This window comes from Monodon monoceros, unplaced genomic scaffold (genome assembly GCF_005190385.1).
Source record: "Monodon monoceros isolate NGI ecotype Baffin Bay Population unplaced genomic scaffold, NGI_Narwhal_1 Super_Scaffold_21, whole genome shotgun sequence".
NCBI lineage: Eukaryota > Metazoa > Chordata > Mammalia > Artiodactyla > Monodontidae > Monodon > Monodon monoceros.
Window position 1 is genome coordinate 13,726,127 of NW_021703778.1, and position 17,006 is coordinate 13,743,132.

The 17,006-nt window shown below is 38.9% G+C and overlaps 1 protein-coding gene across 10 annotated transcripts in view; it reads right to left on the reverse strand.

The window, feature by feature from the left end:
* Nucleotides 1-17,006, reverse strand: part of MLLT10 (MLLT10 histone lysine methyltransferase DOT1L cofactor) — a 245,652-nt gene that overhangs the window by 182,198 nt on the left and 46,448 nt on the right. For all 10 annotated transcript variants that reach the window (XR_003796058.1, XR_003796057.1, XM_029239223.1 and 7 more), the window contains one exon: nt 12,141-12,195. Coding sequence is in view for 6 of the 10 variants with exons in the window: in XM_029239223.1 (XP_029095056.1) it covers nt 12,141-12,195 (55 nt within the window). In the remaining 4 variants the exon portion in view is untranslated. The remainder of the gene's footprint in view (nt 1-12,140; nt 12,196-17,006) is intronic.

The window sequence follows — 17,006 nt, forward strand, 5'->3', positions numbered from 1 at the left end:
ATGATTACATTGTACATGGTTATTCACTGCAGTACTGTTTAAAAATAATAATAATAACTAAATGTTCATCAAGAGAATGGTTAAATAAATTACGGTTCATTTTTACAATTAAGTATCTTGCAGATGTATATGAGTTTTTTATTACTTATGTGCAATGATCTCCAAGGTATATTATTAAATGAAGAAGCAATTCATAAAACACTATATCCTACATTTGTGTAAAAAATGTTTATGTACGCAGAAAGTAGCTCCAGACAGATATCAAGAATGCAGTAACCTCCCCAGGAAGGAAACTACATGGTAAGGAAGCAGGAACAGGAAGAGCTAAAAGCTGGTAATTATATCCAATTTCCTACTGACATATACATTTTTCAGCAATCTCACCATCACCTTAAACTCAATACATGAAAAGTATATTTCAACATTGATCTCTACTCCCAAAACAACCCTCTGCCCAACACTCTCTATCTCGGTTAAGACCATCAACATTCAGCTGTCCACAGAGAAATCTGAGCAGCTCCCTTCCCTCATCTCAACCCACATCCATTAAGTCATATAATACTACTGTAGATAGCCATGATTTAAGCTTATTCACGGGCTTCTGTGGTGGCACACTGGTTAAGAATCCGCCTGCCAATGCAGGGGACACGGGTTCGAGCCCTGGTCCGGGATGATCCCACATGCCGCGGAGCAACTAAGCCTGTGCACCACAAATACTGAGCCTGCCCTCTAGAGCCCATGAACCACAACTACTGAAGCCCATGTGCCTAGAGCCCGTGCTCCGTAACAGGAGAGGCCACCGCAATGAGAGGCCCGCACACCGCAACAAAGAGGAGCCCCCGCTCACTGCAACTAGAGAAAGCCGGGCGCAGCAACGGAGACCCAAAGCAGCCAAAAATAAATAAATTTAATAAATAAATTTAAAAAAAAAAAAAGCTTATTCAGTATCCATTCCCTCTTCTTGCTAGAATACCACGCTTCAGGAGCTTCTATTCATTTCTGGTTCCAGTCACTCCAAAATGCAAACACTCGAGCACTCAATTTTTCCTGAAGTCTGTGAGTTATATGTTTTCATATATTCTTTTTTGCTTCAGTTATCCAGAATCTATTTCTGTTACTGGCAACCAAATAATATACCTGTCTCTTGAAAACTGGTAAATAAGAGTTAAAAATGAAGCATTTGGACCTATGGCATCTCCAAGAGCCTGTGCTGTCACAGAAACACCAGAAAATGGAGAATAAAATGTCGCAATCAGCTTTGTCAGAACTCTGGAAGACAGTCAAAAGTTTATGCACCCAAGTAAACAATAAAGAAAGAGGCAACCTGGGACTTCCCTAGTGGTCCAGACTCTGCACTTCCACTGCAGAGGGCATGGCTTCAATCCCTGGTCGGGGAACTAAGATCCCACATGCCACACTGCGTGGCCAAAACCAAACAAAACAAAAAAAAGAAAGAGGCAACTTAAAAACAGTAAGAGTTTTGCGTCATTTTTACTTGCCCTGGCTCTACCCCTCATTGGCTTGACAATGGTCTTGAAGACAGCACCCCACGTTCCTAGTGCCAAACTCTGGTCCCTGGTTCCAGAAGAGGTTGAGCAGAGCTCATTCTCAAAGAACTGTGATTTTAAGTTTTGACCTAACTGTGGGAGGGGGACAGAAAGAACCCAAAGGACTGACTCAAGGCATTTGCCTTTGTATCCCCTAACCTGGGTGTTTCTCAGGGTGTTATAAGTTTAAGAAGTTAATTGCAATCTCCAGGATAGCTACTAGAAATATATATATGGAAAATGAAATAAGAATTAAAACCTGTTACAAGGAACAGAGAAGAACATTATATATTGAAAAACAGGTCAAAACACCAAGAAGAGGGACTTCCCTGGTGGCACAAGGGTTAAGAATCCACCTGCCAATGCAGGGGACACAGGTTCGATCCCTGGTGTAGGAAGATCCCACATGCCATGGAGCAACTAAGCCTGTGGGCCACAGCTACTGAGCCCACGTGCTGCAACTACTGAAGCCTGCACGCCTAGAGCCCGTGCTCCGCAACAAGAGAAGCCACCACAATGAGAAGCCCGCACACCGCAAAGAAGAGTAGCCCCCACTTGCCACAACTAGAGAAAGCCCACGTGCAGCAATGAAGACCCAACACAGCCAAAAATAAATACATAAATTTATTTTTTAAAAAACACCAAGGGGCTTCCCTAGTGGTGCAGTGGTTAAAAATCCTCCTGCCAATGCAGGGGACATGGGTTCGAGCCCTGGTCGGGAAAGATCCCACATGCCGTGGAGCAACTAAGCCCGTGCGCCACAACTACTGAGCCTGCACTCTAGAGCTTGCGAGCCATAACTATTGAGCCTGTGCTCCACAACGAGAAGCCACCACAATGAGAAGCCCATGCACCACAACGAAGAGTAGCCCCTGCTCACCGCAACTAAAGAAAGCCCGTGCACAGCAATGAGTACCCAAAGCAGCCAAAATTTTTTTTTAAAAACACCAAGATAAAACAATGATAAACATATACGCACCAAACATCAGAGCTCCAAAATACATGAAACAAAAATGAACAAAACTGAAGGAAGAAACAGACCATTCTTTAGTAATAGCTGGAAATTTCAGTACCCCAGTTTCAATAATGGATAGAACTTATCAGAAAATCAGTAAATAAATCGAAGAATTGAATAACACTACAATACACCTAGGCCCAATATATATATATAAGAACACTGAAATAAAAACAGCAAAATACACATTCTTCTCAAATAGCCATGAACATTCTCCAAGATCACAATTAATTCAGGTCACAAAACAAGTGTCAATAAATTTGAAAAGATCTGAAATCAGATCTTATCAATCCACAGTGGAATGAAAATACAAATCCACAACAGAAGGAAAACTGGAAAATTCACAAATACATGGAAATTAAACAATGTTCTCTTAAATAACCAATGAGTCAAAGAAGAAACCACAATGGAAACTAGAAAATACCCTAAGACAAATGAAAAACACAATATACAAAACCTCATGTGATACATAGGAAGCAGCACTCAGAGTTAAATTCATACCTGTAAATATCTATGTTGGAAATAAGATGCTTGAGGGGGGTGAAATGGGGTAGGGTGGACAGATAAGGGAGTGATAGTTTAAAAATACAGGGTTTCTTTTGTTTTTTTAATTGAAGTATAGCTGATTTACAATTTTGTCTTAGTTTCTGGTGTACAGCAAACTGATTCAGTTTTATATACATATATATTGTTTTTCAGACTCTTTTCCATTATAGTTTATTACAAGATATTGAATACAGTTCCCTGTCCTATACAAAAACAAACAAACAAACAGGGTTTCTTTTTGAAGTGATGAAAATGTTCCAAAATTGACTGTGGTGTGTTGCACATAACTGTAAATACTTAAAAAAAAAAAAAAAAACTGTTGCACACTTCAAATGAGTGAAACACATGACATAAACCATCTCCTAATAAAGCTATTTAAAACAAAGCAAAGATGGGGCTTCCCTGGTGGTGCAGTGGTTGAGAATCTGCCTGCTAATGCAGGGGACACAGGTTCGAGCCTTGGTCTGGGAGGATCCCACATGCCGCGGAGCAACTAGGCCCGTGAGCCACAACTACTGAGCCTGCGCGTCTGGAGCCTGTGCTCCGCAACAAGAGAGGCCGCGACAGTGAGAGGCCCACGCACCGTGATGAAGAGTGGCCCCCGCTTGCCACAACTAGAGAAAGCCCTCGCATAGAAACGAAGACCCAACACAGCAAAAATAAATAAATTAATTTAAAAAAAGCAAAGATGATTTCAAATTCATAAACTAATTATATACCTATGCTAAGGAGCTAGAAAAAGAGCAAACTAAACCCAAAGCCAGCAGAAGGAAGAAAGGTGTAAAAATCAGAGATAAAATGAGAATAGAAAAACAACAGGGACAATCAACAAAACCAAAAGTTCTTTGAAAAGATCAACAAAATTGACAAACTTTTGGATTGACTAAGAAAAAAAAGGACTCAAATTACTAAATTCAGAAATAAGAATGCGAACATTATTACTGACCTTAACAAAAAGAAAGAGAATTATAAGAGAATACCATGAGCAAATACAGACCAACAAATGAGATAACCTATAGGAAATGGACAAATTCCTAGAAACACAAACTAACAAAGCTGACTCAAGAAAGAGAAAATCAGGGCTTCCCTGGTGGCACAGTGGTTGAGAGTCCGCCTGCCGATGCAGGGGACACGGGTTCGTGCCCCGGTCTGGGAAGATCCCACATGCCGCGGAGCGGCTGGGCCCGTGAGCCATGGCCGCTGAGCCTGCGCGTCCGGAGCCTGTGCTCCGCAACGGGAGAGGCCACAGCAGTGAGAGGCCCGCGTACCGCAAAAAAAAGGAAGAGAAAATCTGAACAGACCTATAACAAGAGACTGAATCAACCAACAAGCAAAAACCTCCCCACAAAGAAAAGCCCTGGACCAGATGCCTTCATAAGTGAATTCTACCAAACATTTAAAGAAATATTAACAAAAATCCTTCTCAAACTCTTCCAAAAATCTTGAAGAGGGAACACTTCCTAGCTCATTCTATGAGGCCAGTATGATAGCAAATGCCCCCAAGGTCAAACTAACATAAGAAAACAAAGTAACAGCCCAATACCCCTTATGAATATAAATGCAAATATTCTCAAAACAAGCGTATCAGTGTCCTAGAACAGCCATAAAAAATGTCAACAAATTTGATAGCTTAAGAAAACAGAAATACATTCTCTCACAGTTCTGGAAGCTCTAAGTCCAAAATTAACATGCTTCTCTCCTACCTTCTCGTGGCTCTCACAATCCTTGACATTTCTTGGTTTATAGCTACATTACTCCAATGTCCACCTTACTCTTTTGTTTTTTTAACCTTAGTCTTCACATGGCCATCTCCCCATCTCTGTGTCTCCACATACTTTCACAAGGACATCTGTCATTGGATTGAGTGTCTACAACAGGCCAGGATGATCTCATTCAAGATTTTTACACTGAAAACTACAAAACATTGCTGAAAGAACTTAAAGACATAAATAAATGGAAAGACATCCTGTGTTCATATTATGGAAGACTTAATATTGTTAAGACAGCAATACTATCCAAAGCAATCTACAGATGCAATGCAACCCCTTATCAAAATTCCAATGGCCTTTTTCACAATCCTTGAATTCATATGGAATTTCCATAGAACGCAAGGAGCCAAAGCAATATTGAAAAAAAAAAAGAGTAAAATTGGAACAAACTTCCCAATTTCAAAGCTTATTACCAAAGCTACAGTCATCACAACAGTGTGCACTGGCATAAGAATAGATAAAAAGAGCAATAGGATATAATAGAGTCCAGGAATAAACCCATGCATATATAGCCAACTGATTTTTAACAAGGATACCAAGACCATTCAATGGGGGAAAGAACAGTCTCTTCAACAAATGGTGCTGGGACATCTGGATACCCACAAGAAAAAAAAATGAAGTTGGACCCCTAACTCACATCATATACAAAAATTAACTCAAAATGGTCTTCACTGGTGGCACAGTGGTTAAGAATCCGCCTGCCAATGCAGGGGACACAGGTTCGATCCCTGGTCCAGGAAGATCCTACGTGTCATGGAGCAACTAAGCCCATGCGCCACAACTGCTGAGCCTGCACTCTAGAGCCCGTGCTCCACAACAAGAGAAGCCGCTGCAATGAGAAAAGCCCGTGCACTGCAACAAAGAGTAGCCCCTGCTCACCACAACTAGAGAAAGCCTGCACGCAGCAACAAAGACCCAATGCAGCCAAAAGAACAAAACAAAACAAAACAAAAACTCAAAGCAGATCAACAGGGGAATTCCCTAGCAGTCCAGTGGTTAGGACTCTGTGCTTCCACTGCAGGGGACACAGGTTCGATCTCTGGTTGGGGAACTAGGATCCTGCATGCTGCACAGCACAGCCAAAAGAAAAAAAGACCTATCTCTGAATGTAATCACATTCTGAGCAGCTGGGGATTAGGACTTCAACCATGAAGTGTGTCAACTTCCTTGTCTGTTAAAATAAAGAAAAAAAAATTTTTTTAATGGATCAACAACCTAAAAAGAGCTAAAAACATAAAACTCTAAGGAAGGAAATGGGTGTAAAATATAACTTCGGGTAGTAATGGATTCTTAGGACACCAAAAGCATAAGCAACAAAAGAAAAATTAGATAAATTGGACTTCATCAAATTAAAAACTATAGTGAATCAACGGACAACATAAAGAAAATGAAAAAACAACCCACAGAGTGGGAGAAAAGATTTGTAAATCATGCATCTCTGATAGGTGTCTAGAATCCAGAAGATGTAAAGGAACTCTTATAGCTCAACAAAAAAAAAGACAAACAACCCAATTACAAAATGGACAAAGAATATGAACAGGGGGACTTCCCTGGCAGTCCAGTGGTTAAGACTCCACACTTCCACTGCAGGAGGGCACGGGTTCGATCCCTGGTCGGGGAACGCCCAACACAGCCAAAAAAAAAAAAAGAATACGAACAGGTATTTTTCCAAAGAAGATTTACAAATGGCCAACAAGCACTCATCATTCATGATTAGAGAAATGCAAATCAAAACCACAATGAGGGCTTCCCTGGTGGCGCAGTGGTTGAGAGTCCCCCTGCCAATGCAGGGGACGCGGGTTCGTGCCCCGGTCCGGGAAGATCCCACATGCCGCGGAGCGGCTGGGCCCGTGAGCCATGGCCGCTGAGCCTGTGCGTCCGGAGCCTGTGCTCCGCAACGGGAGAGGCCACAGCAGTGAGAGGCCTGCGTACCACAAAAAAAAAAAAAAAAAAAAAAAAAAAACCACAATGAGGTACCACTTCATATCCACTAAGATAGCTATAATCTAAAACTTCAGAAAATATTAAGTGTTGGTGATAATGAGAAGGAAATGGATCCCTCATACACTGCTTGTGGGAATGTAAAAATGGTGCAGCCACTATGAAAACCAGTTTGGTGGTCCTTGAAAAGTTAAATACAGAAGCATCATATGACCCATCAACACCACTAGTAGTATATACCCCCCAAAATACCAATGTTCTAACATCTATACCAGTGTTCACAGCAGCACTATTCACAACAGCAAAGAGATGGAAACAACCCAAATGTCTTTCAACGAATGAAAGGACAGATAAAATGTGGCCTGTATATATACAATGGGATATCAATCAGCCATAAAGAGGAATGAAGTACTAATACAGACTGCAACGTTGCTGAACCTGAAAATGGATCTAGACACTGATCAACAGTTGTTAACACACACACAAAACATCATATGCCTCCTGAAGGAAATATACAACACTATCTATGAAGTATTCTTGACTGTCCCCACAATAAACTGATTATGATCAAGTCTCTGAATATATCTAACTACTAATGTACAGAAAATACATAGAACAAAGTGACATGTTAACACACACACACACACACACACACACACACACACACACACACACACACCATCTAAGATTAATCAACAAAGTCTGCTGTGTACAAACTCTACAGGACAAATGACCTATATTTTTTCCATAAGTAAACTGACAAATGGGGGAAAGAAGACAAAGGAGATTACAGAGAGACCTAAGAGACATACCAAGCTACTGCAGTGTATACACCTTATTTGGACCCAGCTTATGGACCTTACGGGATCCTGATTCAACAACTATAAAAGAAAACAGGAGACAGTCAGGAAATTCTGAACAATGACTAGATATTTGATGGGTTTAAGAAATCCCTGTCAATTATTTTAGGTGTGATAATATATTGTGCATTTTTAAAATATACACGTAAACTAGAAATGCTCACAGAATTCAAAATAATCAGAAAACTGGGGTAGGGAAGGGTATAGAAGAAACAGCTGGCCATGACTTGGTCACTGTTAAAGCTAGGTACCAAGGCGGGGATTCTCTCTACTTGTATTTTTCAATAATATTTTGAAATTTTTCAATAATAATTTTTTCAATAATAAAAGTATTTTTGAAATTTTTCAATAATAAAAGCATTTTTTTCAATAATAAAAGTATTTTTTTAATATACCTGTAAAAATTTACCACTTTAGTATCTCTGATGTCCATTCCCTCATTTTTATCCCTCCTCCTACTTCTGACTCAAACAGTTCCTCAGTATCTCTCCCTTGGACTTACTACAATAAAGCAGAGTCTTACCTCTGTGGAGCGTAGATTCTAACATCAGAGTACAAAACCCAAAACAGTAGGTATAATCAAAACTATCCTTGAAAAACCCCTTAAAATCCCAATAGAGAAAGTGCGTGACACGTACATCATTTTGAATACACAACACTCCTTTATACAAGTTCTTCTAACTGTGCTGTCAGATAGTATCTATCAACGATCCTCAACTCATTTTAAAACTTCCTCTTCAATAATATAAGTAAGCCGACACCACCTCTTGCCTGGCCCCCTCAATAATAGTATACTTCATGTCTTTGTCAGCGATGGTTGGGAAAGCTTTACAATAATTCACAAGGGATTTCCATATAGGTTTGCCTAGAGCTCAGTGAGTAAAATGGCAGACTGAATTACCTCCATAATTTATTTTTTTTCTATCTCCCCCCCACCCGCTAGGCCATATAGCTGGTTTTAAGTATGTTAAATGCACTTATGATCCAGCTCTGCCTTTCTTTTTTATAGTTGGTCTGGTCTCATATCCTTCCAATCCATTTACCACAACACTGTCAGAGTGATCTTTCTAAAACAGAAAACTCATATGTTATTCCTCAGTTTCAGTGGCTCCCCATAATCAACAGGATCAAGTCCTTAGTATGAAAGGGTGGAGCAGGGGCCGGAAGAAAGAGGGAAGGGGGAGGTGGGGAAGGAGGGAGGGAAGGCAAGCCAAGGCGAGGGGAGGAAGGAAGGAAAAGGATGAGCAGGGGAAAGGGAAAAGAAAGAAAATCTTGCCTATACCATCAGCTCCATCTCTCAGAAGGCCTACTATTCAAACTCTACAATGCAAATCCCTGATATACCTGTGTCTTTTGTCATTTACTTCTCCCTTTGCCTGTAATAACCCACTTTTCACACACCGATCTATGTTAAAACACTTACCTTCAACAACTGAGAACTATGGAGTGATTGACATTGAAGAAAAGTAACAGTTAAATTGAAAAATTCCTAATCCTGATCACCAGAAAAACAAAACTAAAATTTGGAACATATTTTCTGGTATGAAAAATGGGTATTAGATATTAAAGAACAGCATCACTGATACTATATACATCAGGTACATTGTGAGGTTTTGCTAACCAGTCTGGAAATACAATTGGCATTTCTAAAATAAAATGCATTCCAGGCTCCAAAATAATTTTGGAACACCATTTAGTCAGAATTTTTTAAATACACATCAAATTTAGACTATAACAGAGATGGCATTGCAAATCAATATGAAAAAATGAACTGTTCAATAAATGGTGATGGGACAAATGGTAGCATTTTAGCATCTAGGAAAAAATTAAGTTGGAACCATACCTCACATTGTATTTGCTGCATACATTCCAAATGTATCAAAGATTAACTGTTAAAAAAAAAGAAAAGAAAGAAAGAAACTATAAAAATGCTAAAGGAGGGAGGGGCTTCCCTGGTGACGCAGTGGTTAAGAATCCGCCTGCCAATGCAGGGGGACACAGATTCGAGCCCTGGTCCAAGAAGATCCCACATGCCGCAGAGCAACTAAGCCCGTGTGCCGCAACTACTGAGCCTGCACTCTAGAGCCTGCGAGCCACAACTACTGAGCCTCTGTGCCACAACTACCGAAGCCCGCGCTCCTAGAGTCCCTGCTCCACAACAAGAGAAGCCACCACAACGAGAAGCACATGCACCGCAACGAAGAGTAGCCCCTGCTCGCCACAACTAGAGAAAGCCCACACGCAACAAAGACCCAACGTAGCCAAAAATAAATAAATAAAATAAGTAAATTTACTAAAATATATATATATATATATATATATATATATTAGAGGAGGGAGTTCCCTGGTGATCCAGTGGTTACAACTCTGCATTTCCACTGCAGGGGGTACAGGTTCACTCGCTGGTCAGCGAACAATCCTATATGCCACGCATTGTGGCCAAGAAAAAAAAAAAAGCTTAAGGAAAAACATGAAAGAATTCCTTTATAACTTTGAAGTAGGGAAAGCCTTAACTAATGGTTCAAAACACAGAAACCAAGAAAGACAAGATTAAGAAATTCAACTAAATAAAAATCAAAATTTTCTGCATGAGAAAAAGCCACATGAGCAAGGTCAACAACAGGGCCAAAACTAGTCCAACTCATCACAAAAGCCTAATATATGAGGTACTCCTATGAAAGCTCCAACAAATCAAAAAGGAAAAAATCAACAACCAAACAGAAAAAGAACAGATCACATATGGGACAATACCAGTTGAATTGCTCTTAAAAACATGAAAAGATGCTCAGATTCACTCATAATAAGAGAAATGCAAAATGCATGGTTTGAGACACCAACTTTCATCTACTGGATTGCGAAAGATGTGTGCTGCTGGGAACACAAATTGGTACCACCACTAAAGAGAGTAATTTGGGAATATCTACCAAAATTGATTGTAAAATCTCTCTGACCCAACAGTTCCACTGTTGGGAATTAATAAAAACCTACAGATGTCTTTGCACAGAAGCAAAATGACATATATATATACAAGCATTAGTCATAAAAGCAAAAGATTAGAAACAGGCAGCTGATTATATAACATATGATAATAAAGAAAGCGCTATACTGATAATAGATAAACTGTTCAGGAAAATTTAAGATGCAAGAGAGTATATATAATATTCATCCATTTGTATAAAATTGCAGAAAATTTTTGTTTCCTCATATTTATTTGTGTATCCAAAAAAGTAGTAACAGCAACTATGTTGGTGGCAGAAACTGTACTGAGAAACTGTGCAGATAATGGTGTACAGGAGTAGGAGCAAGGATTTTTAACATTTAAAATTTTGGATAATGTGACTTATAGTCTAAACATCAGATTTAAATATTTATATATATGTATATAGTGCTAGTTAAAAACATTGTATTTTCCCCGTTTATTTACTCATGCCATGAAACTATTCTATGCCAAAAATACTTTAGAGCTGGCTTCCCAAAATGGAAGTATATACTAATAGTACTAGTTTTATCTCTACTATTTTGAGTTTCTCCATCAGTTACTTAATTTTCATAAAATGCCACAGTTTAATAAATTGATGTCTACACATTTAAGAATGGTACTGAGCTATAAAGAAACATGGATTTCTCTAAGAAAGGTAACTAAAAACGGAAATGGGGCTTCCCTGGTGGCGCAGTGGTTGAGAATCTGCCTGCCAATGCAGGGGACACGGGTTCGAGCCCTGGACTGGGAAGATCCCACATGCCGCGGAGCAACTGGGCCCGTGCGCCACAACTACTGAGCCTGCACGTCTGGAGCCTGTGCTCCGCAACAAGAGAGGCCGCGACAGTGAGAGGCCCGTGCACCGCGATGAAGAGGGGCCCCCGCTTGCCACTAGAGAAAGCCCTCGCACAGAAACGAAGACCCAACACAGCCATAAATAAATAAATAAATTTATTTATTTAAAAAATAATAATAAAATAAAAATGGAAATGAAAATTAGAAATACAAAAGGGGTCTTATGAAAGCACACCAAAATTTAAGAAAAGCCAAAATTTGTTTATATTCAAGCAACAAGGATCCACAGGGTGTTAAAATTAACATGCATTAGAAACATCATTTGTCTAGCAATACACAAAACAGGAGGAAAAGAATATAAAACAGATTTTTATCTCTAACGAAGAAAAAAAAAACGTGGCTTATTTTCCCAACAGTAATAATAAGAAACTGTATCCATTTAAAAAAAAAAAACCAAGATTTTAATTAGAAGTATCTGGATCATTCTGCACCAAAACAAAACAAAACTTAAGTTTGTCCAGAAAGTAGAAAAGCTGTTTCAATTTTTAAAAATTAAAAATTACACCCAGTACTGTTAAAAATATTTGAGCAGCAAACACTTTGATATAATATGAATTACCAGATATTTTAAAATACATCTGCACTCCAGTGTTCAAGAAAATTTTTCTCAGAATTCTCTGCACTTACCGCCATTATCTGTTCTTTTTAAAGCTCCATCCTTATGAGGACACAGTTCACATCTCTATTAAAAGGAGGGGGGGGGAAACAAAGAGATTTTTCAGATTACCAAAGTATAACATCTTCCCTGTAACTTGAAAACTATTAAAAATATGGTAGTGGCATTTGTACTAGTTGCCACCAAGAGTGTATCAGAAAGATCCTCACAAAGCAATTCTCCTTGACATTTGGTCTTCCTCAGAGTACCAGACAACAACTTTTAAAAAGTAATTTTACTTAACGTTTAAATTCCTGCCACAATTTTTTTTCTAATGTTATATTAATAAAAATAAAAAGATTCTCTCAACATAGGACTGGGGCACAGTTTTTAACCTGTGCCTCTACTCCTTTGCTTTCTGAGTAGAATCAACCAGGATTATTACATACTCAGTTGGATCTGGTTTCTCCTGAAATAAAGAGCCAAACTCAAATTCTGAATTTTGATTCAAGTAGGAAGGCATGATCTCACATGTGCTTACCTGCCTTTGGAAGAAAAGAACTGCTCTAATTATTCTAGTTACTCTTTTTATTCACAGCCCAATGATACTCAGAATTATTATGGATCCCTCTCTACCACTCCCACAATTTAAAACCAGAAATAAACACCAAGCCAGTATTGCCATTTCTTTTCACTACTGACAAGAGGACTGAAATAATTGTAAAAATAATAGTTTCAGTGGCACTGCCTTACTGTGAAGACTACATTCCTAGAAATCATATATGATACTTATTATTTGTACCCTATCTTACTCTCCAAAGAGGTTTGAAGCATATAATATAGTAATATAAATGAGTTACACAGTAAAATATGAGCAAGAAATTAAAATAAAATAGTGAATAAGCACGCAATAAGCTGGTAGGGGGGTTAAAAGACAAAAGTACTAAAAATCATCTATATCCACAATAAGCAGTTAAGGGATACACAAAACAATTAGATGTAAACTATGATATCAGAAACAGTAATCATGGGCTTCCCTGGTGGTGCAATGGATAAGAATCCATCCGCCAATGCAGGGGACACGGGTTCAAGCCCTGGTCCGGGAAGATCCCACATGCCGCAGAGCAACTAAGCCCGTGTGCCACAACTACTGACCCTGCACTCTAGAGCCTGCAAGCCACAACTACTGAAGCCCGCGTGCCTAGAGCCCATGCTCTGCAACAAGAGGAGCCACCGCAATGAGAAGCCCGCACACTGCAACGAAGAGTAGCCCCCACTCGCCACAACTAGAGAGAAAGCCTGCGCGCAGCAATGAAGACCCAATGCAGCCAACAATAAATTAATTTTTTAAAAAAAAACAGTAATCATGAGGGGAGGAGAATACAGATGCAGGGTTTTTTGAATGCATTTGAAATTAAGAGATCAGCAACTTAAAACAATCCCATATATATATATATATATATATATATATATATATATATATAGACTGCTATACCAAATCCTCATGGTAACTGCAAGCCAGAAATCTATGATAGATATACACATAAAAAAGGAAAAGAAATCCAACCATAACCCAAAAGATAGTCATCAAATCATGAGAAGAAAACAACAGAAGAAGAAGAATGGGAAAAAAAGACCTACAAAAACAAATCCAAAACAACAAAATGGCAATAAGAACATACATATCGATAATTACCTTAAATGTAAATGGACTAAATGCTCCAACCAAAAGACATGGGCTGGCTGAATGGATACAGAAACAAGACCCACATATATGCTGCCTACAACAGACTCACTTCAGATCTAGAGACACACAAATACTCAAAGTGAGGGGATAGAAAAGGTATTCCATGCAAATGGAAAAATCAAAAGAAAGCTGGAGCAGCAATACCGGTATCAAACAAAACAGACTTTAAAATAAAGACTGTTATGAGAGACAAAGAACACTACATAATGACCATGGGATCAGTCCAAAAAGAGGATATAACAATTGTAAAAGTATACGTACCCAACATACAAACACCTAAATATACAAGGCAAGTACTAATGAACATAAAATGAGAAATTGACAGGAATACAATAATGGTAAGGGACTGTAATTCCCCACTTACATCAATGGCCAGATCATCCAGACAGAAAAGCACTAAGTAAACACTGGCCTAAAGTGACACATTAAAGCAGATGCACTTAATTGATATATATAGATATGTATACCTATATATATGAGCACTCCATCCGAAAGAAGCAGAATACACATTCTTTTCAAGCGCACATGCAACATTCTCCAGGATAGATCGTGTACATACTAGGCCACAAAACAAGCCTCAGTAAATTTTAAGAAAACTGAAATCACATCAAGCATCTTCTACAACACTATGATTGGAAATCAGCTACAAGAAAAAACTATGAAAAACACAAACACGTGGAAGCTAAACAATACGCCACTAAACAATGGATCACTAGCGAAATCAAAAGAGAAAATCAAAGAATACCAAGAGACAAATGAAAACAAAAACATGATGATCCAGCGAGTTCCCTGGTGGCCTAGTGGTTAGGATTCCGGGCTTTCATTGTCATGGCCCAGGTTCAATCCATGGACAAGGAACTGAAATCCCGCAAGCCACGTGATGTGGTCAAAAAAGAAAAAAAAAAACACAGGATGATACAAAACGTATGGGATGCAGCAAAAGCAGTTGCAAAAAAGGGAAGTTTACAGCAATACAAGCTTGTACCTCAGGAAACAAAAAAATCTCAAATAAACAACCTAACTTTACATCTAAAGCGACTAGAGAAAGAAGAACAAACAAAACCCAACATTAGTAGAAAGAAAGAAATCATAAGGATCAGAGCAAAAATAAATGAAATAGAAATAGAAAAAACAATAGAAAAGATCAATAAAACTAAGCTGGTTCTTTGAAAAGATAAACAAGTGATAAACCTTTAGCCAAGCTCATCAAGAAACAAAGGGAGGACTTCCCTGGTGGTCCAGTGGTTAAGACCTCCACTGCAGGGGGCAGAGGTTCAATCCCTGTTCAGGGAATTTCCACATGCTGTGGCATGTGGCCAAAAAAAATTAAAAAGAAAAAAGGGAGAGGGCTCAAATCAATAAAATGAGAAATGAAAAAGAAGTTACAACTGACAGGACAGAAATACAAAGCATCATAAACTACTACTACTACTAGCAACTATACGCAACTAAAATGGAAAATCTAGAAGAGATGGACAAATTCTTGGAAAGGTACAGTCTCCCAAGACTGAAGCAGGAAGAAGTAGAAAATATGAACAGATCAAGTACTGAAATTGAATCAGTAACTTAAAAACTCCCAACAGGGAATTCCCTGGCAGTCCTGTGGTTAGGATTCTGCACTTTCACTGCTGAGGGCCCGGGTTCAATCCCTGGTCAGGGAACTAAGATCCCGCAAGCTATGCAGTGCAGCCAAAACAAAAAAGTTAAAATACATAAAAAATAAAAGCTCCCAACAAACAAAAGTCTAGGCCCAGATGGCTTCACAGGTGAATTCTACCAAACATTCGAATATTTAAAGAAGAGTTAACACCTATCCTTCTTAAACTATTCCAAAAAACAGCAGAGGAAGGAACACTTCCAAAGTCATTCTATGAGGCCACCATCACCCTGATACCAGAACCACACAAAGATATCACCAAAAAAAAAAAAATTGCAGGCCATTATCACTGATGAACATAGATACAAAAATCCTCAACAAAATAGTAGCAAACCATATCCAACAATACATTAAAAGAATTATACACCATGATCAAGTGGGATTTATCCAAGGGATGCAAGGGTTTTTCAATGTCTGCAAATTAATCAATGTGTTATATAACACATTAACAAACTGAAGAATAAAAATCATACGATCATCTCAATATATGGAGAAAAAGCTTTTGATAAAGTTCAACGTCCATTTATACTCCCCAGAAAGTGAGCAGAGAGGAAACCTACCTCAACGTAATAAAGGCCATATATGAAAAACCCACAGCTAAGATCATACTCAATGATTAAAAGCTGAAAACATTTCCTCTAAGATCAGGAATAAAATAAGGATGCCCAATTTCATTATTCAACATTGTTTTCTAAGTTCTAACCACAGCAATCAAAGAAAAAAACAAAAAAAGAAAGAAAAGGAATGCAAATTAGAAAAGAAAAAGTGTCACTGTTTGAAGATGGCATGATACTCCACATAGAAAATCCTGAAGACGTTACCAGAAAACTACTAGAGCCCATCAATGAAATTCAGTAAAGTTGCAGGGAACAAAACTAATATACAGGACTTCCCTGGTGGCGTAGTGGTTAAGAATCCACTTGCCAATGCAGGCGACAAGGGTTCGAGTCCCGGTCCGGGAAGACCCCACATGCCACGGAGCAACTGATCCCATGTGGCACAACTACTGAGCCTGTATGCCACAACTACTGAGCCTGCGCCCTAGAGCCCGTGAGCCACAACTACTGAGCTTGCATGCCACGACTACTGAAGCCTGCGCACCTAGAGCCTGTGCTCTGCAACAAGAGAGGCCACCGCAATGAGAAGCCTGCTCACCACAACAAAGAGTAGCCCCCACTAGCCGTAACTAAAGAAAGCCCACGCACAGCAATAAAGACCCAATGCAGCCAAAAATAAACTAATATACAGAAATCTGTTACATTTCTATACGCTAACAACAAACTATCAAAAAGAGAAATTAAGGAAACAATCCCATTTACCACTGCATCAAAAAGAATAAAATACCTAGGAGGTAAAAGACCTGTACTCAGAAAACTATAAGACACTGATGAAAGAAACTGAAAATGACCCAATCAGATGGAAAGATGTTCTTGGATTGAAGAATTAATATTGTTAAAATGACCATACTACCCAAGGCAATCTACAGGCTCAATG